Source organism: Cuculus canorus, chromosome 11 (genome assembly GCF_017976375.1).
Source record: "Cuculus canorus isolate bCucCan1 chromosome 11, bCucCan1.pri, whole genome shotgun sequence".
NCBI classification, from domain to species: domain Eukaryota; kingdom Metazoa; phylum Chordata; class Aves; order Cuculiformes; family Cuculidae; genus Cuculus; species Cuculus canorus.
Genome location: NC_071411.1, coordinates 7,047,036 through 7,071,752, shown reverse-complemented (window position 1 = coordinate 7,071,752; position 24,717 = coordinate 7,047,036). Strand labels below are relative to the sequence as shown.

Here is a 24,717-nt window from a genome sequence, read left to right as displayed (position 1 = left end):
AATGTCCCCTGGCCACCCCCAAGGCAGCATGCTCACAGCTCATGTCCCCTCATCACTTCCCCATCCGCAGCATCCTCAGACCACAGGGTGCAAGGCCGGGTCCCCGACACACCAGTTTGGGAGCACAGAGGAACTGGCTCCCTGCCAGCCCCAGCAGCATGAGAAGTCATCCCCACATTGCTCACCCGGGCAGCGGCAGGAATTCCCCAAGCGCCCCGATCCCATGACTGCTGGCACAGAGGGCAGTGAGCACGCGCCGCCGAGGGCTTTCCAAGCCTGGCCTCTCCGCATAACTCAGAGCCAGCCAAAGATAACCAGCCGCCAGCCTGGTAACCCAGCAGGGACAAGCTGAGAGCGGGCTGCCACGGGCTTCGCTGCTGCCACCCGCTCAGCATCCCAGAAGTCCTTTACCTTCATCTACCCCCAGTGCCTCCTCATCCTCCAGCCAGTTTTGCAAGTTCACCTTTATACTGATATTGCTTGCAATATCGTATCCCCCCCCCGCCCAAATCAGACTCTCCTTGCAGCTGCGGCGGCAGCAGGTGCTGCCCAGCACCCTGGCCTCATGGCAGCAACTGTTGGCTGCAGGGCAAGCCAGAGGCTTGTGTGGCTTTTTTGGGGTGGTGGGGGAACAAAGAGAGGCTCTGTCTGCACACAACAGCCTGGACAAATGCTGGGCATGGAAGCTGCCATCCAAGGAAAATCCAGACGCAGCAGTGACTCTGCCCTGACCTTACCCCGGCCCAGATGGCGAGATCGGTGCCCTCTGAGCAGAGCAGCATCCATTACTGGGCTCCTGGGGATGGAGGGAGCACTCAGCTGTCGGCACAGCCCTCCTTCCCCAAAGGAGGATTGATGCTGGGGGAGGGGGTGGCAAGGGCCGGGGGCCGGGTAGGAGGTTAGAGAAGCCAGTGGGCTGCAGTAAGCCTAGTGCAGATGCTTGCCATGAGGATGAAGGGAAACGCTGGCAGCTTAAAAGCAGAAGGAATGCAGCCACTGCTGAGGGATGCACCCTCTGGCTGGACCACCTTGGCCACATTGCTGTACCCCTGCTGAGTGTCCCATTCTCTGGTTGGGGACACGCTGGCATCACTTGGGGACAGGACAGCAGCCCCCCACTTGTTCTCTCCAGGCAATGGGGAGCCCTCCCCTCCCATCGGCCCACCGGCAGCCAGGCAGCAGGATCAGGTAGCTGCTGAGACAGCACTTTGCTGGGCAGGTCAGGCAGGGGGCTGCTGCACACAGGCAGGGCTGCCCACCCCAAGGTCACAGCAGGGGACGAGGGGCGGACCTGGTGGCACAGGACTCAGAGCCTGCAAAACGCTCCTATGCACTCATCAGAGAGTTCTGCCACCCGAAGGGTTTTGGGGGCTCCAGGCAAGACAAGCCTACAAAACCTGCCCAGTGTTGCAGTGCTGGGACTGGACAGAAATCCACCTCTTCGTTCCCCATGGAGCTTGTGCTTCATGTCCTGGATCCCTGCGGGGCCAGAAAGCCAGACCAGCTCTTTGGGGCACCAAGTTTAGAAAGTCCTGCAGGAGAGGATGCTGCTCAAACCACACCTAACCCCCAAGTCGTGGCCCCAGCCATGACTTTGTAGCATGCATCCCGCAACTCAGCCAGGCTCCCACCCTAGATCGCACTTGCAAGAAGCTCTGACAGTGCAAAAATCAGAGAAAAGCTGAAAAAAGGAGGGAGAGGAAAAAAACAATCTGCCATGTAAGAACCAACTGCCAGCCCCTCTATATAAATAAGGAACTAGGGGTGTAACACTGTCTCCATGGCTTTGCGAACCCTCCTCCCACACACTCCACCCTTCCCATCCCCATTTAAAAACTTCCATCTGGAGTCCAGCAGCAGGAGAAGCCACCAGCAACGCGACACCAGTCCCTCTGGATCCCTCATTGATCCGGAAGGGAGGACGAGTTGCCTCGTCAGCTCCCCACAGCCCTGCTCAGCCCTGGCGCCACCGTGCCCCTCCACAGAAAGCCAAGCACAGGATGTGGGGCTGGAGAGGACCACCAGCATTCAGTCTCCCACGACAATACACGCTGCCCATGTCTCCCCTGCCCCTAAACACACTGCTAACAGGCAGGGCTGCAGGCAGGTGGGAGGGCAAAAGGAAAGACACAGGGACTACCCCCCAGAATGGCACTCTGTCCCGGATTCCTGCCAAGGAAGCCACTCTGTCTCTTCCGGGACACCCTGACCAGCACAACCTGCAAAAATGCAGGGTGCTGTACCCAGGACAGTGTGCTGAAGCACCTCACAAGCCACAGAGTGACAGGCTGGACCCTCCAGCCAAGTCCTGATCCTCCTGCCCTTGGCAAAGATTATACCAGGACCTTCGCACTGCCTTTCCCTGGTTCAGGATGCAGTTAATGCAAGCTGTGTTTATACAGGGCATGTACAGCTATAATTACAGGCACGATGTTATGATAACAGGAAATCCGTGCCCTGTGGAGATGCAGGCAGGCAAAGGCACGCACGGAGCTATTTGCTAATTGCCACCAACAAGCAGCCTTTTGTGCTGTGGTGGGGTACGGGAAGCGAAGTCTCTCACGTGCCAGGCTGGAGCCATCAACACCCACCTCCGCCCACCTTGCCCAGGTCAACGGCAGAACCACAGAGACCCGGTCAGAGCCCACCCCACGGCAGCGAGAGAGCAAATCCACTTGCCCTGACAGACAACAGGACAACACTGATCCACCAGCGACCAGGACTCAACTTCCCTAGGTTATAACCCTTCCAAATGACAGTGGGTTTGTAAATTTGGTTGGCAGAGAACAGCAATGGGAAATTGCCCCTCAATAGCCCTTTGCACGTTATCTCCACTACACAAAATCACGCTGTGATAGTAGCACAGCCCCACCTGTAGCCCCAAAGGGCGAGCAAGGCAAGCGGACACCCCTCTCACCAGCATCACCAAAGGCTTTCCTACCTTTTTGATCTTCCCACTCCGTGTGCCTGCAAAGACGACAGTTTGTCCTCTGTAGTCATAGGCAGCCACCGAAGTCATCCCATCCTCCTTATCCACGAAGAGTGGGGTTCCCTCGATGGTGACAGTCCCACCCAGCGGCTGGTTAAAATCCTGGCCACAGAAATTGTCGTCAATCTGCAGTGGCTGTCAGAAGAAAACAGAGGAGAGATGAGTTTTTTGCCAGTGTCCCAACATGCGAGAACTCCCAGATGGCCACTAGACATCTTTCCACCTCGTGGCCTATTGTAGCTTCGGCAGCCCCACTCATCACCCCTCCCGTCCCAGCCATCCCACCTCATCGGACAAGGGAAGGGATGAGCTGATGCTTCCCTAGAATTCCCTACGCACTGATGTAAGGTTTTTGGGACACATCCAAGGTACGCAGCCCCTCTCTGCCTCTGAACAAGCTTTGCAAACCAAGACCAAGGCTATCGCTTCTCTGCATCCTACAGAGCAGCACTTACAAACCCAGCAGGAGCCAGCACTACATCCCTGCTCCCCCTCCATCCGTGCTGCTGCCATCTCACACACGTGGGATGCCAGCATGAGCTCTCCAGTAGAGCACGCACACCTCTCCATCCTTGACTTGGCGCTAGCTTCAAAAAGAAAATAGCTTGGCAGTAAGGCAGGAGGGGCTGAATCCCGTGCCCCAACCTTTCCCCAGAGACAAAACATTTCCCAGCCAAGGCTGTGCCAAGACAAACAGGTCAGGGCTCCTGAAAGAGCTGCAGTTCACATAGCAGAGCCTCCAGCAAACATGCTACACACCTGCCGGCCCTGTTCCTCCTCCCACAGGAACGTCTTGGGGAAATCCCCGCATTTTTTCCATGTTGCCTTGCCCCAGACAAGGAACCTGGCTCAGCCAGCTGCCTCCATGGTTCAGTGCTCACCCATGGGTCTGGGAGGTTTTGCAAGCTCAGTCTAGGGAGAGGCAGAGGCAGGGTTGCACCAGCCCCTCTCTGCCCTTGGGGCTGTCACAGCTGGGACCTCCAGCGAGGCAGTGCCAGGGGGATGCCCCCCGTGAAAGCCAGGAGTGGGATGAGGACCACCTCCAAAGTACTCAACCCCCTTCATTGAGCATTCTCACTGCATCACCCTGACCTGCTGAACACGGTGCCAGCCCCTGGTCACAGGTATCTGGCCTGAGGGCACATGGGCCTCCCAAAGGTCCCACGCCAGGCAATTGCTGCACACAGTCACAAACCATCAGCAAAATCCATCTGGGCAGCTCCCAGCCCAACCCAGGCAGCGAGGGGCTCTGGCCAAACCCCCAAGGGCATCAGCAAGCATGGGTGCAGGTTAGGGCAAGGCAGGCACAGCCAACAGGGAGACAGCCTGCTCCAGCCATGGGATTTTCCACTTCATGAGGTTTCTTATGTAACTTTGAATTTAAAGGGGAGAAAGGTTTTTTTGGCAAGCAGCAGCCTACAAATGCATGCCAGTCCCCAAGGGGTTTTAAATCCATACAGCATGTGCATGGAGCATATGGGAAAACACCGAGCTCCCAAGCTCCATGTAGACATGGGCAGTAAATAGCTCTGTGATTCCCACCCACTCCTGCCCAGGAAGCAAGGGTCAGCCTGGAGAGACTCCTGCCAGCAACCCGAGACACCCATGGGAAGGAGGGAAAACAAGATGCTTTCCTGTGCCGGGCACGATGCACTTCCAGCCATAGTGGTTTCAGCCTCCCACAGCCACGGTGAGATTGCTTGCCCTCCTCGCCAGCCCCAGGGCCAGCGGTCCAGCTCTGGGCTGCAGCCAGGACTCAGCACCATGCCAGCCTTCCAGCAGGAGCAGATCAGGAATGACAATAGTCAATCACGTTTGGTCTTACCAGCAGTCTGGAGATGCTGGTCTGCTTCCTCAGTTACTCTAACTTCTGTTTTCGCAAGGTGCCTGAGTTAGCATACAGCCAAAGACTGACTCCCATCCCTGCCTGACCTTTCTTTGTCCTTCCCTAAACTGGGGGAACTGCTACAGCTAGGCACGAGAGATGTGGGGATCCCCAAAACAGGAACACGGGGCACCACGCGCCTCTGCAACCACAGGAAAAGAGAGGAAGTGGAATTAAAGCCTCTCCACTGATCTTCTGAATCCCAGCCTTGCACACACCTTCTCCTACCCATGAGCCAGCACACACACTAAGCATCTTTCTCTGCATCGTCAGGCTGGACATACCTTAAAACAGTCAGTCCAAGAAAAGTGTCTTCTCAAACACAGAGTGAGACGGGAGTGATGCTCCAGCTGATATCCAGCTTCCACCCAAATACCCAAGATCTTTCAGGTGCTTTGCTGGGAAAAAACAACTCTTTGGCTCTGGTAGCCCCTCCGCCCTAGTAAAGTACCTTCCACTTGGCCATCAGCAGTAGCAGAGGGGTTATGGGCAGTGCCGTGAAGGTAATTTAAGTCTCAGCAGCCCTTGGGTGCAGTTTCTGCTCTTCCTGCGCTCAATCTGCAGCTTCCTCAACCCCTTGGCTGCTGAATATGCAAGAGGAGAGATATTTACCGTGTTTACTCCTCTCTGCTTTGTCTCAACAAACTCTCTGGGAAACGACAAATACAGCTGCGCTCCGGGACCGCAAGGAGCACCCGCCACCGCTGCTGCAATGCCGACACCACCTCGATAAATAATTACGCCGACAATTAGCTCATTAACAGCAAACTGCCTCGTTAGAGAAGCGCAGGCAGGCAGCATGGTGAGGTCGGGCCAAGGGCAGCAGTATGGGGGTTACAGCACCAAGAGGCATCCCTGCAGGATGCGGGATGCAGGCAGAGGCAAGGCAGAGGGATGGAGGGACAGAAGGACACAGGGACAGCTGTTCCCCGGCCGATGCCGGCAGGGACCGACACGCACCATGGGACGCGAGGGCCACTGACCTTGCAGCATTTCAGCTTGCAGATGCTGGGATCTGCAGGAGGCATCAAGCTCTGCTGGCTCTCCCATTTCCATGGGTTGTTTGCAGGGACCATAACCTTAGCCCATGGAAAGGGAGGGCTGCGTGTGGTTTTATTTCTTTAGTTGGTTTTTTTAATTTTTTTTAATTACAGTGCTTTCCATTGGCACCTCTCTCAGCTGCCCCAGCCCCCAGATACCCCAGGCCCCCACCTCCACAGCTCTGCAGCCTTCTCCTCTGTCCCAGTACTAACCTGTCTCCCCAAAATAAGGTCAGGAAACTCTGATTTCCCAGGGGAAGCAGCCTGCAAGAGGGGGGAAAGCAGGCCCGCAGCACCGAGCGAGCAGAAGCAGGTGTCTCCTTGACATGCCTTGTCTCATTGCCTCCCTTCAAGCCCACTTACGAAAGCAATGAGGGAGCAGACAGCAGAGGCGAGGCTCGCACCGCTCAGCATTATTAATTAGTCAGTAATTCACCAGTTAACACCATTACAGGCACATTGCATTTCCCTATGCGCCCCCCCAGAGGCTGTGATGGAAGATACAGGGGACACTACGAGCCAGGGAGGAGGCTGCAGGAGGCAAGTACCAAGTGCCGGGCTGGGAAGCCAGGCTTTTTGCACATTAATCGCTGCCCAGGAATAATCCCAGTGTGGTATGGTTTGTTAACACCTGCATTTCTCTGGCTTTTCCTGGCCCAGTTTGGGCCAGTCTGTCACCAGCCATTGCCCTGTGCCAGCAGGCTGGGCAGCAAACCCCACCAAGGATTCAAAACACATTTTCTCCCTGGAGCAGCCCAAGGAAAGCAGCTGCCCATATCCTGCCGGCTCCAGGCACAGAGCTCTGCCTGTGGTGCCAGTCCAGGGGTCGAGGATTCCAGCAACCCCAAATAGCTCCCTGCTGCAATTCCACCCAGCTCAAATCCACTGCCCTTTCCCAGCCTTGTTACATCAAACCCTTGTCCCTCTGTTTAGAGGATAAGTGTGCTGGGCAGATGTGCTATGCACATCTGGTCACGGGCATGCAAACCTCAGTCCCTGTATTTGCACAGGGAAAGGAAAAACCTGGGCTACAGAACACCAAACCCCTCTCCAGTGAAACACCACAAGCAACAAAACCTCAGGCTGCTGCCAGGGAATGGACTGGGCAGTCCCACAAGGGGCCTTTGCTGCATGTGTGAGTCAGTGCCCAGGTCCGAGCGCACCAGCATGAGGGGTCTCGCTCTCAAGTTGGCTCCACTCCCCTTCCCACTGCCAGACTGATGGATCCCAGAAGGGAAGAAAGAGAGAAACAGGAGACAGGAATTCACTCCACTCGCCAGCACCAGGGATGAACCACTAACAACTGCTGAGCTGGCTGCCAAGCCTGGTGGCCTGTACTCCTGGCTCCGGCATCAGCTCCAGAAATCTGGAGCTGTCCCACAGTGGCTGGGGACGAGCACCCCTCAGTCCTGCCCTGCTTCAGGTCTGGGATCAGGGCACCGGCAACGCCTCCTCCAGCATGGATCAGTCCTTTACTGCTGCAAAGGAGTAGAACAAGAGGGCTCCTGGAACATTTTCCTTACAGATAGGGTGTAAATCCAAGCAACTACTGACTTGAGCAATTACATTCTGCCTCCTCGAAAATAAAAAAAAACAACATGCCCTTTACTTTCCATCCAGCCTTCCTCCACCAAGAGACACCCCTCTGCCACAACCCACTTCAGGGGTGGCTGCATTTTATTAGAGGCACAGAGATTCCTGACAGAAAGAGGTTACATGCTCCACGGAGTCTAGTTTGGCTTGCGCTCAGCGCAGCAAAGGGCTAAGGGCTTGACTCACAATCCAGTTGTACCCTTCCCAGCTCTGCTTGGCAGTTGGAGCATGTTAGGGAGAGAAAACATCACCTGGCTCCCCTTGGGGAAGAGTGGCACCCCCCAGCCCAACCCATTCAAAAGCAGGAGTAACCCCATCATGGCACACATCCTTCTACCTGGCAAGAGCCATGTTTGCAGGACCCAAAAAGCACCCTGAGATCCACCTACTTGTATGGGCTGGCCACCAGATAGCAATGCCAAAAACCTCCTAGCATGAAACTGCCCCCAAAGTACAGAGGAGTAGAGCCTGCTCCCCAAACCTGGGGGCACAGCATTGCCATGGGGCAGCAGGAGAGGCGAGCTGGGAACGCGGGAGGAAAGCAGTGAGAGTCTCCTCTGCGGAGCCAGGCACTGCACGACCCAACAGGCAGCAGTGTAACGATTTCATCATTTTCTAGCAAAATTGAATTAGTTCAAAGCCAAAATCTGATTTGTGAGCCCAGCGCTCTTGACAGCAAACCCTTTACTTTGTCAGGCAGCTGTTAGCTGTCTCCTCCAGAGCTGCAAGAAGGACGGCGGGAGGGAAGGTAGGGCTGCTCTGCAGGGACACCCTACCTACCTTCCTGCATGACCAGGCAACCACAACCCTGCTCAAGCAGGTTCACGGGCTTGGTCATGGGTGCTGAGCACCAGCAAGCAGGGCTTGGGGGAAGTGGGCAATAGTAGGCGTGTCAAGACCTCCACCAGACCCTCCCAAACACACACACACTGGCACTCCAAAACCCCCCTCTGCCAGGCATCTGACCCTGTCTGGGGACTACCCAGCCCAGCCTGGTGATGCCCAGTTTAAGACCTCGCCATTACTCAGAGCCGTAGCCTCCCTGGCAACTGCTTGTGGTTTATTACACTGGAAAAAAATCCAGCAATGATAATAGTTCAGCTGTAAAACAAACCCAGAGAGCCGGGAGGGGATGTCCCTCACTCCCCAGCGTTACAAGCCCCACACAAGAGCAAGAGAGCCACAAGGAATGCTCCCACATAAGCACCAGGAAAGAGGACACACCTCTGGGGATAGAGGGAAGTGCTCCCTCAGCTGGGAATCACTGCTGTGGGATGCTGGCACTCACCTCCTGCACCTCTGGATGAGTTTACGCTGGCCAGGCTCAAAACCCACCTTGTTGATGGCATCTTGCGCCTTCTGACCTTCCCTCCAGCACCGCATGGAGAGGACATGGTCTCTCCATGCTGAGCATGACCAACGTCCATGCCAACCTCCTCGCCTCCCTCCATCAGGTCTGCGCTCCCCATCCCCCACACCCTACTGCTCCCAACACCTTCTGCTCAGCCACGACAAAGCCTAAGGTGAGCTGGCGCTCACAAATTTACACATACCATCTGCGAGGAACTCCCCACTGGAGCTGCAGCAGATGCCCTGAGGACTGAGCATTCTACCCTCCCAGATACACAGGGTAGGGAAACAAAAAGCAGGCAACCGCATGAGCATGGGGCCCCTAGCTTCGGGCTCTCTGTGGGCACCAGTGCAATCCAAACCCAGATGGCCACCCCACACCAAAGCTGCAATCTCCACGAGTAAATTGAGCACCCAGCCCTAAGGGCACCAGTGTTCCCGCCAGGAACACACAGCTCAGGCCAGGTCACCAATAAGGGACCGGCCAGAGAGCATTGCCAGGAGTCACAAACAGCCTGGCCAGGGTAGTGACAAGTGGGAACTTACCGAGTTGATGCAGCCCAGCTCCTTATTCAAGAGCCAGGGCAGCGAGAGTTTCCCTTCCCCTCTGTAGCACGACTGAATACGCTCCTTGATCTTATCCTTGATCTTCTTCAACGTGAAGAGGCAGAGCACAGACTCCTTGGGAGGCTTAACCCTGTTTTTCTGGCCTTGGGAGAAGATGGTGAAGAGGATATCCTCGTGCTCCGAGATGCCCAGGTACTTGGCCAAAGCCTTGCCTGGCTTGGTCAAGTAGGCATCCTGGATCAAGCGGTACTCAATGCCGTCCTGCACGCAGCCAATGGGGAACTCCACGTAGGAGTAAAACTTGGGGTCATCCACACAGAGGCGGACAATCTTGGAGGTGAAAAACTGCTCCCCAGTGGAGTCAGGCGAGGTGAGCTGGGTGTCCAGCTGCAGGGTCAGGTAGTAAACAAACTGCTCACTGCTGAAGCTGTAGATGTAGTAGATGTCAAAGGTAGGGAACTTGGAGAGCGTATCCGAGGGGATCTTGAGCTGTGAGGAAACAAATTCATCCTGATAGACAAAGCCAAACATCTCCGCATTCTCCTCATTGGCCATCAGTTTGCGGCTGGAGAGCGTAGGGAAGTATTCCGACTTCCCATCAATGGGCGTCCCAATGAAGAGCTTGTTCTGCCCATTCAGCACCTCGATGATGACCCCAGACATGGTGCCCGACTCGTTGACGCTAGAGAGGTAGTGCTCCTTGCGGTGGTGGGGCTCACCTAACTTGAAGAGGTCATCCAGACGCAGAAACTGGCAAATACCCTGGGAGGCACTGCCACAGGCAATCAGCCGGTTCCCCGAGTAGTCCACCAGCAGCAGTTTGTTCACATTGTTGGTGGTGACCAGCCCGTGTGGGCAGGACTGAACGCTGGGCGGAGGATAACACTTCTCATTGTCCTCCACAGGTCCCGTCACATGGGTCCGCAGGAGTGTGAGGTTATTGGAAAGCTTGTAGATCCGATTGACAGCCCCCACGTAGACCTCCCCAGTTTTATTGTGGACCACCAAGTGCGTCAAGCTCCAGTCTGTAACCGGGAAAGTCCTAAAGGGAGACTTGGGGCTGCCTTCCGCCAGCGGTAGCCAGGTGCTCCCCAAGAGCAGCAAGGTCCAAACATTGATGGACAAGCAGTGCTTGAGCCAAAGGAGCCACATTGCAGCAGCCTCACATCCAGCCAAGGCCATGCCCAAACCCAGCCACAAAATAAATAGAAACAAACTCAAACTAAGGGGATGAGGGAGGGAGGAGGAGCTAACGGGACACGGTCTCCTCTGCTTCCACTGTGCTCGGCATTCAGGGCATCACGGGCACAGCCAGTCTGGTCAGCCCTAGAGGGAAAAAGACAAGAAAAGAAGCATTAGAAGGCCGTCCTGTACAGTTGCAAGCCCACCTAGCAGACACTGCTGCTTCAACTGTTCTAACAGGCAGCCTAACAAAATGTGCTCCACCACCTTCTGTCCCAGAGGAAGACGCGTCCCCTGACCAAGGGAGCCTGAGAGATGCTAAGGACAACCTCGCTTGGTTACATCACTGTGCACAACTTGTCCCAGCCAAGGAGTTGCATGTGCTTTGTCTCACCACCCCAGCCTCAACCACCAGGCAGTGGCCCCTGTGAAGCACCACTCTGCCCACCCAGGCCCCCTCGGGAAGAGCAGCAGCCACCTGAGCATGTCTGCAGCTGCTGGCTCGACCAGACCAGCACATCCTCGGCAGCCAGCAGCCTCACGATGCACTCCGGCAAACCTACCACATACAAATGCCTCAGCGAGGCATAGCTGGCCCCAACCTGCTTTTAAGACCACCGGCACCACCGAAGCATTACCCAGGGAGGCTGCTAACAAGCAGCGAGAAGAGCCCTCTGGCCTGCTGCCCCTCCCCTGCTCCAGTGCAGTACTAGGAGTGGATGCAAAGACCCAGTCTGCAGAGAGCATAGCCGGAGCTCCTACACAGAGGAAGGAAGACCTTTTAAAGGAGCTGGGAGAGCTGAGAGCCCTGGTGTGATGCATGCCATCCCTGCCACCTGCCTGCCTGACAAAGCCCAGGAAGGACATGGGCAAGGAGGCAAGGAAGAGCAAGCAGGCATGGCAAGGAGAAGCATGTCCTTCTGGCATTTATATGCATTAAGAAACACAGGGCCACTCATCAGGCCGTTAGCTTGAGAAGCTCCAGAGGGCTGAGGGGGCACACGCTGGAAGGATGGAGAACTCTGCACGCTGCTGTGCCATGGCTGGGGCTCGCCAATACAGAGCAGCAAAGCAGCAGGGTGCCACACAAAAACCCGTGCCAGTGTGACCTTTGCATCCCCAGCAGCCGGGAGATGCTCATAGTAAGCCAACGCAGACAGCTCTGCCCTCCATGTCTTTTCAGCAGCTCCTTGACTGTACCTTCCCCCCTGCCTTCTCCATCCTCCCCCACCAGCATAAGCACTCCTGAACTAACGTGGGGTTCTGCAGCTCCTCCCTGCCAGCATATCGCCCATGCCACCAACACCGTCATGGCCCATTCACCCAGAGTGGGACCATCCCTTCAATGTCTTTGGCCAGGACATGAGCTCAGCCCTCAGCTCCCCATCCCAGCCTCCACAGTTAAGCCACAGAGGAGGAAAGCTTCTCTCTCCTTATCGCCAATCTCTGACTCAGCCTGGGATAACCTGCAGGAGGATCCGCACCAAGGAGTGGCACCGGGTAGGAAATATGGCCTGCGGTGACAGTGCAGTTCTGCTGGCATCTGGGATTGGGCAGGGTTATCAGTGGGCAGCCAGCGGCAAGGCTGCATGAGGCAAAACCACTACCCCAGAGCTCAGCCTGCACTCAGCAGGGCCACAGAACCCACCAGCCCAGCCTCACACAGCCCTTGGGGAGCTGCACTACCATCAGGCCAGCGGCTGAGCTGTATGGTACCCCAATATCCCACACAGCATCCTTCAACTGGTATCCCAATATCCCACACAGCATCCTTCAACTGCTGCACCCTTCCCAAGCTAAGGAGCCAGCCGGAGACGGGTCAGAGGGAAGAGGGAGGCTGTTTTACCCCCATTTCCCACTCACAAATATGAAATCACTCTCCCTTGCCAGGGCAAGCCCAGCCTCAGACACTCCTGCAGCCCTACCAGCTGTGCCAGGACCCCAGCACTTTGGGCAAAGCCTCCATGCCAGTTCCAAACCTTCTCCGCAGGTCTGCCGGCTCCACCAGCTCTCCCTTGCCCAAGCACTCACCACCCTACTCCCTTCCACTCCCCAACACATCCCCCTCCAAGGCAATAGCCTCAAGGGAGGTTTGCACAACCATGTATAAGCAACTATGAGACCAAATCCAGGTGCCACATGAGTGTGGAGACAAGGAAAGCATGGAGCCACCACCCCTGGAAATCATCCCCATGGTTCCAGTCCATTATTCCTGCTACATTTTCAACACTGGGAGCCTCTTAGCCCCGAGGCTATTGGGGCGAGCAGGCTGCCAGAGGACAGCCCCACTACCCAGCATCTTCATTTTTAAAAGCTTGTCTGTAAGAGCGTAACTACGAGCACCCCAGATCAGAGCTTATTAGCCTCAAACCACACTGAGGAGTGGGACCAAGCCACGCTGTCGGCACGAACCCGCCAGTTAGCTCTGAAAGCCACAAGTGTGGCAGCCGCAGGCAGCTCGGTTTCCTGTCGAGTTGCCAGAGGGAGGTTTCTCACCCCAAAAAAACCAGCACAGTTCTCACCAAGCTGCTGCAAACTGCAGGGCTGAGCCCCTCCAGGAACAGTAGGGCCAGCTCCCTCACAAGATCACCATTGACACGAAACTCTTGCACCAGAAACATGCCGCAAAAAGGAGGTACAGGGAAGGTGGTGGAGGTGAAAGTGAGAGCGAGGTGCAGCTTAGAGACACCAGCCAAGGCATGACCCTGCCAGGATGGGCGAGCAGGACAGGGAAACCACTTTCTCAGTGCATTTCTATGATTCATAGCTTCTATTTCAAGGAGTGGGAAAGCTGGAGGTCAGGCTGCTGCCACAAAGCAGGGCTAGAAAGCCCAACAAGAGATTCCCAAATTAACGCAGGGAACTAATACTCAGAGCTGGAATGACAGCAAAGCCAGGCAGAGCTGGGGCAAACAGAGACAATACTGCAGAGCCCCTCCTAGATTTCTACTTCTAAATATACATTAGCAGCAACATCTTGTCCAAGTGCCCTGATGCCAGCAGGGCTTTTGTCCAGTCCTGTTTAAAACCATTAATTTTTTTAATATAAAATAATAAAAAAAAAATTTAAAAAATAAATTAAAAAAAACAGCAGGAAAGGTTAGCTTGTCTACTTTCTCCAGGATTAATGATCTGAGCACCTGACTTGCTGTGAATTAAAGTGGGGTACAGCCCCACATCAGTGGGGCAGCCAACAACACTGCACCAGAGCACATTCGCCTGCATGGCCCCAGCTCCCTGCCTGCAGGAGCAGCCAGCGAGGAGCGGTGTGGAGGCCAAAGGGCATTTTCCTCCCGTCACACGGCCTCCAACCACCATGTAGAGATCTTGGCACAGTTAACAGCCAGGCAGCTCCTCCGCAACTACCTGCTTTAAACAGCACCCAAGTCCCATGGGGCATCTTGCCCTGGAGAGGACCCAGCCCGGGACCACCATGCCAATGCTGCCAAGAAGCGAGACTCGCACCGTGCACGCTGCCACTACAAGTCTCAAAGCATGGAAAGCCCTGGGCAGACACCCTGGAGCCAAACCCAGCCCTGAAACAGGCTGCAATAAAATAACACAGCCCAGCCTGGAAATACGTGTGCCAACGAGGACAGCAGGACCAAAACCACACCCCGTTACACTGCCCGGACAGCGAGCACTGCAGCAAAGAGCATCCCAGAGAGCATCCGCACGCAGGGCAGGCTTATCCTGCAGCGGGGTCATTCCTCCAGTGAGACAGCACCACAGGCTTCGTTTGTTTTCTGTGCGCAAACACACTTACATACACACACACAAACATATAGCAGGAAACCTGCTGTCAGAAACAAAGGTGGTGAAGCAATCACACAAGAGCCAAATCTGCCCAAATGCCTTTCATCCCATGCCAGAAAGGACATTTGCTCACAGGTTCACCTCGAAAGTGGCCACGCTGAGATGGCTGCAGCTGCTCCGTGACCTGGATGGGATTGCGTGCCTCGCTGCGGCCAACGCTCACACACCCCGACTTCAAAAGTGCCTTTCATCAAAAAGGCATTGACGTGGCCCACAATGCCTGCATCCCACTTGCTCGCTGCTAAAGAGGTGGCAAGGAGCCACAGCGTTCATCTCCGGAGGCTGTAAACTTCTCAGTCCTCCAGCATGGCCAGAAACCTGGGGTTGGGATGGGAGATCACGCTTTGGGAAAATAATCATCACTTTAGATAGAACAAAGCAGGAATACTGGGATGGAAAAACTAACCTTAAAAGGCAAAGACTGGACAGAGCATCAAGGACCAGCTCTCCGCTCATCTGCGCAGCAAGTCCAGAGCACTGACAGTTGCCGAGTCAGCACGGGTGGCTACGCTACAAAGCAGCAGCCCTCATGGAAACAGTTGAAATCGGGGTTTAAAGCATGCCGACAAGCAGAGAGGTACACATCTGGCACCCAGAGACTTACTCACCATCCCCACCGCTGCATCATCAAAACCCTGGCGGGCTCACATGGCTGCTGGTCGTGTCTGCCACCGTGCAACCCTCCAGGAGGAGCCCCAAATGGTTACAGGGGTCCCAGGCAGGTCTCCATCCCCAGGGTTAGAGAAAGCATTATCTGCCTTGGAAAGAAGCTGCTCTCAAGCAGTGGGATGAGACTGCAAACTGCCCCAAGAGATTTACAGCTTTGCAAGGGAGGCTGGAAGAGAGAAGCAATAGGATTGAAAACCCTGACACAACTGACCCCTAAAGGGGAAATGGCATCTAATGGGTCTTTACCTGCAATCTTGCCAAGTCACTTGCTGCTCTCAGCAATAGGAAACATCTGAGAAGAGACCGGCTCCATTTTCAAAAGATCAAGCTGCTGAGCTGCCAGTAATTAGCAAAAGGGAGAGAGGGGAGATTATCCGGGGGAGAGAAAAGCCCGCAGCCCACAGGAGAGTCAGCCTTACCATACAGCTGGTATATTTTTAGGTTCGTCTGCCTGGGAAAAGACTTGCAACAATGAGAAAAAGCTGGTGGTGGTACCGAGTTAAAGCAGTATGCATGCAATCATCTTAAACAAGGCTAAACTTTAACTCCTTCCTTCACCACACACAGTCATTAAAAACTATTTGGCTGGGGTCTCTCCCCAGCAATTGAGTTAAATGATTACAAATCTTATCCCTGGCTCTAACCACACCCTGATGAAATCAATGGCAAGCTCTGAAGCTGCCTCACTCCAATCTCCTTCACTATCACCTGCATCAGGAATATCTTTAAGCATCTTTAGTTTCCTCCCAGGCTCCTGCCATCCACCCAGGCAGGGGCCGAGGACTCCATCCTGCCCTGCCACGTGGGCATAGCAGCTTCCACTCCTGCCCTGCATGGATCTTCTGGGCAAGGAATTCAACCTCTTCTGTCCTGAGAAACCTAACAAGGAGAAACATCCATCTGCTGCCTAAGGGCTTCAAGAAGAAGCTTGACCCTCAACAAAAAAGGCCATAAAAGAACAAGTAGCGAGGAAATTAAACAACGTTTCTCAAGAGCACAATTCCCCTTCTTCGTTCCTCCGCAAGAAGTCACATCATATCAGGGAGAACAGCTCTGGAGCCACCACGTGTTCTCACCATGGAGAGACTGCACACTGCCCTGCAAAGAGCCATTCCCAAGCAGGCTCACAAGCATTTCCAAGATGGAAACACAGGCTTCCTCAACCACAACTTCCCAAGGCACAGAGGCACCCGCAGACAGTCTCAGCAAGTCCTACCACGACTGCTTTTCCCTGCCATGGAAACCAGGCAGGGACTGAGACCTTACACATATTCCCCAACTCCACTCAGCTATGCCAAAAGTTATAGCCAATGGCTTTCCTTTCCCTTATTCTCACAACTCATCTGGATATCCCTAAGTCCCTCTAGGGATCCTAAAAGGGCTGTGGAAGGACTTTCTATATGCAGCCCACATGCTGGATGTGTACTTCAAGACAGAGGAGTGCACCTCGTCCTTCCCTTCAGCTCCTGCAGCCAAGAGAGAAATATGAAGACCTGGATCGACTGATGCCTGTGACTGAGACAGCTGCCCATCCACACAGGATACAGCTTGCTGTGTCCCCATCCAGCTTCAACAGGTTTGTCCATCAGCATATGTGGAGAAAAACACTTCACCCCAAACCCTTCTGAGCCTCTCATCATGCTACAGACCCAAGGTGCCAGGATCCCAGCTACAGGATTGTGGCTTTCCATTATCAACACCCAGGCCAGCTCAAGGCTTCAAACCCCAGACTGATACGAATTTTGCCACCTCAGCCAGGACCAATTGGCAATATTTTATCCTCAGCTTCAGAGCCAAGAAGTCCAGACCAAGTACCCTGAAGGCCATCTTACATCTTGGCTTTGGCCCATGTGGTCCAAACTTTGGTTCTCACACCCCATCAGTTCACTGTACAATGTAAATGTCACTAAAAACCAGCCCTGCTGGCAGAGGTCACCTCGGTCCAAAGATCGAGAAGGTCACCCACAAAAGCAGGTCACTCACAAGCCAGCAAGAGAAGCCCAACAAGATGTCCTCTGAACACCAGCATCTTTTTCTTATCTGATTTCACACCATGTGGTGTAAGACATTGTTCATTGCTCCCAAACCTGCTGCTCTGTGTCCTTCACCAGACTAGGGCAGCCAAGAACTCAAACCAATGACCCAACCACCTGCAGATCAATGCACGTCTTCCAGCCCTGCTCTCAGGGCAGGGCCTTCCCCTCTCTGACACACACAAGCACCTCAGCACCTCCTATCCACCTCCACAAGGTAAGCAATGTGCTTCCCCCCACATCTCAGAGAGAATTTGGGGAGCTCCCACTTTGCAGTGAAGTACTAGCACAGGAGAATTCCTGGTTGCTGGACTCCCTCTACTCCCAGCAAAAGGAGGTCGCTCCAGGACTGGTTTAATCCCGGCTGAGCTGAAATTCTTGTACTTCCTTCCGCCTGGCCCCGTGCTGGCACCAGTGCTCATGCCGTCACATGTCGCGCTGAGTAAAACCACTGCCAGGGCTAGGACCAATTAAAACAGACCCCAAAACTTCTCCAAACGAGTTTTCCCCAGCTAAACTCCAAGCTGCGCCTGCCTTTTCTTCCCCCAAAACCTCCTGTCCTTCCCTCTCCGCTGTCCCAGCCATGCCACCCCAACTACCACTGCTGCAATCTACTCAGGTCCTGACTCAGCACAGCCCCAGGCTTTATTTGTCCAAGGTGGAGCAGATCCAGGTGCAGCAAGACAACCAGAGAGCGAGTGGAGCCTTGCTCAGCAGCAGGACAAGCAGAGAAGGGAAGGGGAAGAACCCAAAAGCCTCACCACAGCAACATCACTACAGGGGAAACTGCTCCTAGAGACTAATAGGGGCTTCATTTGCAGCACAGTGGGCACAGGGCATCCGATAAAACCAGGGAAGCACTGTGTGCACCGTAGCAGGGGCTGTGCCTGCACTCCGCTCTTCTCCTGGCAGCGCCAGCACAGCCCCCTGCTCCAGCCACAGCAAGAGGGCTCACCCAACCAACCCAAGCACAGCAAACTTTGAAGTGTGGTCACAGCAGTGCCCAAGAAGTGCCAGCTGGGAGAGAGAGAGCAGAGCAAGGCTGCCGCTCTCCCTGCAGATCCCGACTGCAGCCCCAACCCGTGCTGGACACAGGCACGCTGCTACAGCTTGACGCTGCACACAAGGGGCCAAGACCCTACAGGCGTCAGCATAATGGATCTGCTTGTTCACCATGAAATCAAGAGGAGGCGGCTGCCTGCCTCTACTGGGAGGGCTGTCCAAGCACCTCTGCCAAAAATCCACTTTCTGATAATGAAGGTGGCTGGATACCAGTAAGCACTGTCACCCCACAAAGGGCCACGGAGTCGTGAAAGGCACACGCAGCAAGCTAAAAGACAACCTGCTTGGAGTCCCAGCACAAGCTGACGTGAGTCTCTGACATGGGTGCACCCCTCTTTCACGCCTCTCACCCATGCAAGCACGAGGCTGTGTAGAACTGGAGCTCTCCTGCGTGTGCCAACAGGCCTGCGGGCACTGCCATCATGTCAATAATAAGGAATGATAGTGGGTGTTGGTGAAAATCAGGGCTGCTGGCAGCATCATAGGCTCGGCGGCAGCTCTCCTTCGGAAGCAGCACTGCCTTCCTGCCTTCCTCCTCCCCCATTTCTTCCCGATGACATCAGCCTGAAAAACAGGTTCTTGACTTCAGAAGGGCTCATCAGGCTGATTCTGGTCCTGCTTGAGAAGCGGAGAGCCCCCCATGACTCCAGGAAGGATGGAGCCATCCAGGAGCCGGACTTTGAGATAAGCAGCATCGGGCAGGCAGGCAGGCGGCAGGCAGGGATCCTGCTGGCATGCCAGCACTTCTAGGAATAAAAGCCACCGAGGAGACAGGGGTGGACAGGCTGCGACACTGCAGAATACATTTTAAATGTTTTACAGAGGTCTTGGCAGCTGTAAACTTCATCTTGGGTTCACATTCCAGCTCTGTCACTGCTTAGGTACGGGACAGCCCGACCTACCCAGTGCAAAAGGCAAAACCCAGAGCTGGCTCCTGGTCCCCTCCAGCTCCCAGAGACTGACAGCAAGTCCTCAGGCTGGCCAAAATAACAAGATAGGACTTAACATCACCCAGCAAAGCCTTCTGAGGTCCACAGGGCTGGACTTGGACAAGTGGAGAACATGATTCTGTGAAACATCCCGCCCACTAGCTCGAAGATTATTTTTAAACTTCTCTTAAAATATTTTTGGGGTTTCCTCTTCCCATGTTGAAACTAACAGTCTGCACAGGAAAAGCGAAGCAGCCGCCCGAACGCAGCGCACAGCCGCACGCACAAAGCAAATAACTGACTGCCATTATAATTACCTGCGATGTTATCAGCAGCTCTGACGGGGTCGGCATTCGCAGAAGGAAATGTGGTTTTCACATTGTGTCTCTCAAAAAGTGAGACCATCCTTCCTCCCACCCTCCACACAGGATCGGCCACCAGCAGCACCCGCTCCCACCAACACAACATTAATTGGGAAGGAACAGCTCACAGACACGGGGCTACATCACAGAGGAAATTTCTTCCCCCAGCAAGCACCGATGGGAATCTGCCTCTCATCTCACCAGGGATTTACTTCTGCAGGAGCCTGAGTAGTCTGACACACAAGCAGTTGCTTAACCAAGCACTAAAGCAAAGGGACTCGCAGATATTCTACAGTGAAACTGAGATCTCTCTAGATGGGATTAGCACCAGTAGCAGAGAACTGGGCCCCGGACACAATGGGCACTACCCCAGGGAGGGGCTCGGAGCAGGGAACCCAGCCCTGCTCCTAACCCCTCTCACGCCAGACCACAGCTCTGTTCCACCACACTCCCAAGAAAACATGACTTGCTCAACATTTATCAGTTCAAAACACCTGTGCAATTAGTATGATTTTTTTTCTCCCCTCCAGTATAATTATATACATTTTAATGCAACTACCATCCCTGTATTTTGTACATTAAACAGTAGGCAACTGAAGGAAGAGGCTGGCTTTATTTTTCTTGGCTTTGCCTTTCTGAAAATAACAGTATGTTGCAAACCAGCTCTGGCAGAAGGGCTTATCTTCACCGGAGAAAGAGGGGGAGCAGATGGAAAATGGGAAAGGGGAAGAAGGGAGGTCCCAAGGGGAAAGCAGGGATTGCAGTGCTCCTCTAGGCTGCCCTTGCCCTCTGTTCCCTTTACATACCTACAGTTGGAAACCACACCTACACCTGGAAACTGTCCTTGATACCAGGGACAGGACCTGAAAACAGCCTCAGACTCAGTCCTCCACTGCCGATGGAAAAGAAAACCAAATCAAGCAAATGGTCATCAGTTACTCAATCCTGAAAGCCGGGGTCATTAGCTGGATTAAAGTTCCTGAGCTCTGGCCGGCAGCACAGATAGCAAAGTGCAGCTGAACTGCCTAAATTGGATTACTACTGCTCCTGGGTCTCCATGCCACGTTGGCCAGTGGATTGGGGGATGTTCGAGATGGGGAGGTGGCTGCCGAGTCTCAGGGCTGATCTGCAGCTGCTGAGGAGTAAAAGGAGAGATTCGGAGGAGACGGTCTCTGCACATCGGGTCCCCCAGACCCCTGCAGACCATCCCCGGCATCCCTGTCATGCTCTCACCCCTGGCACTTTCTCCAAGCAAAAGCCCTCACAAGCTCAGATCAAGGAACAAAGAGGATATTGCGCTGTGGCTCACACCGGGCCCTGAATCGACCCCAGCGGAAACAAATCACCTCTGTGGTTCAGGCGGCTCACAAGAGCCTTAGACCTCAGGCACAGACTGGCACACACCAGCCCTCAGGGCAGAGTTGGGATCAGCCCCATCACGCCAAGGCACCCTGCATGCAAGGAAACCTCAGAGCCAATGTGTTTGTGAAGCAGGAGCCCAATGGTCTGGATGTGGAGTTTTTCTCCAGACTAAAACATCCCAACACACCAGCAACAAGGAGGAGTTTTGCCAAGCCCTGGCTAAAGGGAAAATAAACTTTTGCAGATTTTTAATTCAGACTTTTAAGTGGTGGCTTCCACCTGGAACAAGGGCTGGAGGCTGACATATACACAGACGCTCAGAGAAGCAATGCAAACAAGGACACCGCCTTGTGCCCAACCACACTCCGACAAGCTAGTAGAAACGTGCATTTTGGCTACGCAACAAGCTGATCCCAGGGCAGAGAAGCCATGTCTGCCCATGCCTGGCATGGATACCATCAAGATTTATTTATTGGCTTTTCTTCTGATGATGCACAAGACATTTGCTCACAACTGTCTTCCAAGCATTGGCCATGTTTGGGTAGCTACAAGGTTTCTGCATCCATGGGTAGGACTAGGAGGGGCATGGCTGAGGCTGTGGGTCGGAGACTTTGTCAAATCACATGCGTTGTCACCACATGCCATCTATCTGTAGTGGGATGTTCCTCGTAGGACTGCCCAGAACATGCCACGGGCTACAGCCAGAGAAGGTGGTGGTGGTTGTCTCCAGCCCGTAGCCAAACCAGCCACCCCAGCGCTAGATGGTGGCAAACACTCACTCCTCCTCATTCTGCATTGAGCCACAGTGCTCAGCACCTTGCTAGAAAAACGGGCCCCAGCCCAAACCCAGGAGACATAAAGGATCGCAGACCATACAGAACCAAGTCCACATTACTTGTGATTCCCAGCCCTCGTCACCCAGAGCTTCCTCCATATGCCTGGCACACCACCAAGGAGCTCATCAGCCAAACGCTGCCCAACAGCCCTCTACCCCACTGGTTTCTTCCATACAGCACAGAAGTATTTAATGACACAATTTGGAGGAGGCATCAACGGATCACAGAAAGCAACAAGCCAAGGTCTCCACACAGGAGGAGAAAAGGTGCACCCCAGCAGCCCAGGTCAATGCATAATCTGAGCTTGCAGGCAGCGGGGATGACACACAGGCATCGGGATGACCTGTGCCTACCTTCCTATTGCAACACAGAGGGATGGCAGTACCTCAGCTGCCCTGCCTCTTCCAAGGTCCACCTTCCTTCCATTGCACCAGGAGGGCCAAAAAATATGACTGACCTCTCCCTGTGGACACAAACCACAAGACCAAGATACCCTGCTTGAACAAACAATCACAACAAAGCCCATGGGACTCAGCAGAAACCGGATGCTTTAGGGAAGGCTCCCTTCGGTTTGCAGGGAGCCAGCGATGCCAGCACAGCAGCACTGGGCTCCCCTGCTCCAAAATATCCAGCTGGGGCCGAGTCCGGCTCTCGCCAGTGCTTAGTGCTACAACCACGAGCAAGGCAAGCAGCAACAAAGGCCCCGACCCACGCTCAGCCTAGAGAATAAACACGTACAAGTTTCCTTCATTAAGTCGGATCCCAGGGCCAGATCCTTCCCTTTGTTCAACGGATGCCAAATGCAGCGAACCCACCGAAATAAATTGCCTGGCGTGACATTTACACCCGCGGAGCAGGGCAGGGGCCGTCCCCGGCTGCCGAGGGATGGAGGAGGGGAGGCATCCCTGCCAGCACGCAGCAGCGCTGCTTTTATTACCCTCTTCCATTTCGGCTGCGCAAAGCGCTGGCGAAACAGCGCTCGCCTGGAGCCGCCAGCATGGCCCTCAGCCCTATCTCCGCTGGAGTTCGGAGGAGTTTGTTTATCTCTCACAGGGCCCTCTGCCTCGCTCAGGAAAATGGCTTTGTGTTACAAAGAGGCACAAGGGTTCTTCTCCATGGCTCCGTGCACAGCCTGAGCGTGCACAAAGGCGGATGCCTCCGCTCTGCTCCAAATCCGATGCATCTATTAAATTAAGCCAAGAAGGGAAAACTCTCGCCAGCGCCGCTAGCACCATGCTAACAAAAGCAATGCCACCAAAGCTTCAATCTTCAGCGTACCAGCGGCACGAGAGAAATCCCAGTTGCCCAAAGAAGCAGGAGCCAGTGAGCCCCCAGCACTGCCTCCCCGCAGCCCCTCGGGAAGCAGCGCATCCAGGCTCATGGCTCTCGGAGGAGCAGCACCGGCAGCCAAAGCCACAGGCAGATGGGGAGCACTAGATCGCACACATGATCGGGTATTTTTAATCCAAACTTCCTTATCAGCCTTTCTTACAGTCCCCGTGCCGCTGCACCACTGCCAGAGCCGGCATTCACCGGCACCAGCAGACCGTGCCGCGGCGAGCGGGCACAAGCAAAAACCTTCCCCCCTTGCAGCCGCTTAGGAAATTATCTGTGCATCCTCCCAAAGGCTTCTGCCCTGCTGATTTTCCTTGGCTTCTCCACCTTTCCACCCTGTTCGGTCACCAGTGTCTTGAGAGAGAGACATCGAGTCACTCATTTTACCCACCGAGTATATACAAAAGACCCTGAGATTGTTCAGGAAGCAATTAGCCGCTGTTCAGAGGAAAATGGTGTTTTCAAATGGATAACCTTTGATGTAGTCAATAGCCTCAGCTCCTCTTTTTTTTTCTTTTTTCTTTTTTTTTTTTCTTGCAGCCGCACACAAAAGAAAAAAAAAAAAAAGGAAGAAAGAAAGAAATCCAGCAAAAGGCTGGTAATTCCCCTGGACACAGCCCTCGCTCAGCTAAAAGGGATTTTCTAGCAAGCCGGAGGAAAAGCAGTTTCAGAAAGGCAGCTCATCTACCCAACTTTTCTCCCCTCCGTGTCCCAGAGCACTGGAGAAGGATCACAATGTTCATCCTCTCCCTTAGCAGGTTCCGCTTTTGTTTTGTCCTCCCCAAAGCAGGAGGAAGGGGGGAGCTAACAAGAGAGGTTAATGCCTGTCTCTTCTCTCCCATCCATCTCCTCTTTAACCAGTGACCTTCATGTTAAGCCCTATTCACACACCAGCCCCCCTCTCCCGGCTCCCCCCACCCCAGCGCTCAACCAGGAGCGGAGAGAAGAATTTTCCCCCGCAAGGATGCAAGAGAGAAGAAGGGATTTCAGGACTTATTTCAGCATGCCACAGAGATTTTGCAAATCCCTCCCTGCTCGCACGCCGGAGCTGCCGGGTGTGTTTGCAGGGCAGAAATGGGAAAGGCAGAAGAGTAAGAGACACAAAACGCGCAGCCACCCAGCTTTATCTGCCACCTTCCATATTAATATTGAAGGCGGTAGGCGCGCACCGGCACGCAGCCCCGCACACAGGTATCGCAGCCTCCCATGCCTCGGTCAGAGCGGTGCCCAAGCGCTGCGCTGCGAAACTACAACACAATCACAATAGTAATGATTATAAGGAGGGTGTCGGCAGCTCGCCGGGCAAACCTGACCCCACAGCATGCCTTTGCCAGCTGCTAAGGAAAGGGAAGCACGGGAGGGAACGGCAGCTCTGCGGGTTTTGGGGTGAGCCCAGCCCAAATGCCAAGCACTGCGCCCTGGTGGGATGCAGGGATGGAAGAGTGGGGACACGGGGATGTGAAGCAGTTGGGATGCAAGACAGCAAGCGTGGATATGGGGCAGCACAATGCAGGGGTAGCAGCGTGGATGCGGGGCAGCACAACGGACGCGGGGATGGCAGCGAGCATGCAAGCATGGACGTGGGGCAGCGCGACGGATGCGGGAACGGCAGTGAGGAAGCAGGGAGCACAGATGCGGGGCAGCACGACGGATGCAGGGCTGGCAGGGAGGATGCTGTGAGGAGGGATGCGGGACAGCACGATGGAT

At 54.5% G+C, this 24,717-nt stretch overlaps 1 protein-coding gene across 2 annotated transcripts in view; it reads right to left on the bottom strand.

The window, feature by feature from the left end:
• PLXNA1 (plexin A1) overlaps nucleotides 1-24,717 on the bottom strand; it is a 122,429-nt gene that overhangs the window by 96,192 nt on the left and 1,520 nt on the right. For both annotated transcript variants that reach the window (XM_054076375.1, XM_054076374.1), the window contains exons 2-3: nucleotides 9,404-10,750; nucleotides 2,942-3,124 (exon numbers count right to left, since the gene is read on the bottom strand). In XM_054076375.1, the coding sequence (XP_053932350.1) occupies nucleotides 2,942-3,124; nucleotides 9,404-10,606 (1,386 nt within the window). In that variant the 5' untranslated portion in view covers nucleotides 10,607-10,750. The remainder of the gene's footprint in view (nucleotides 1-2,941; nucleotides 3,125-9,403; nucleotides 10,751-24,717) is intronic.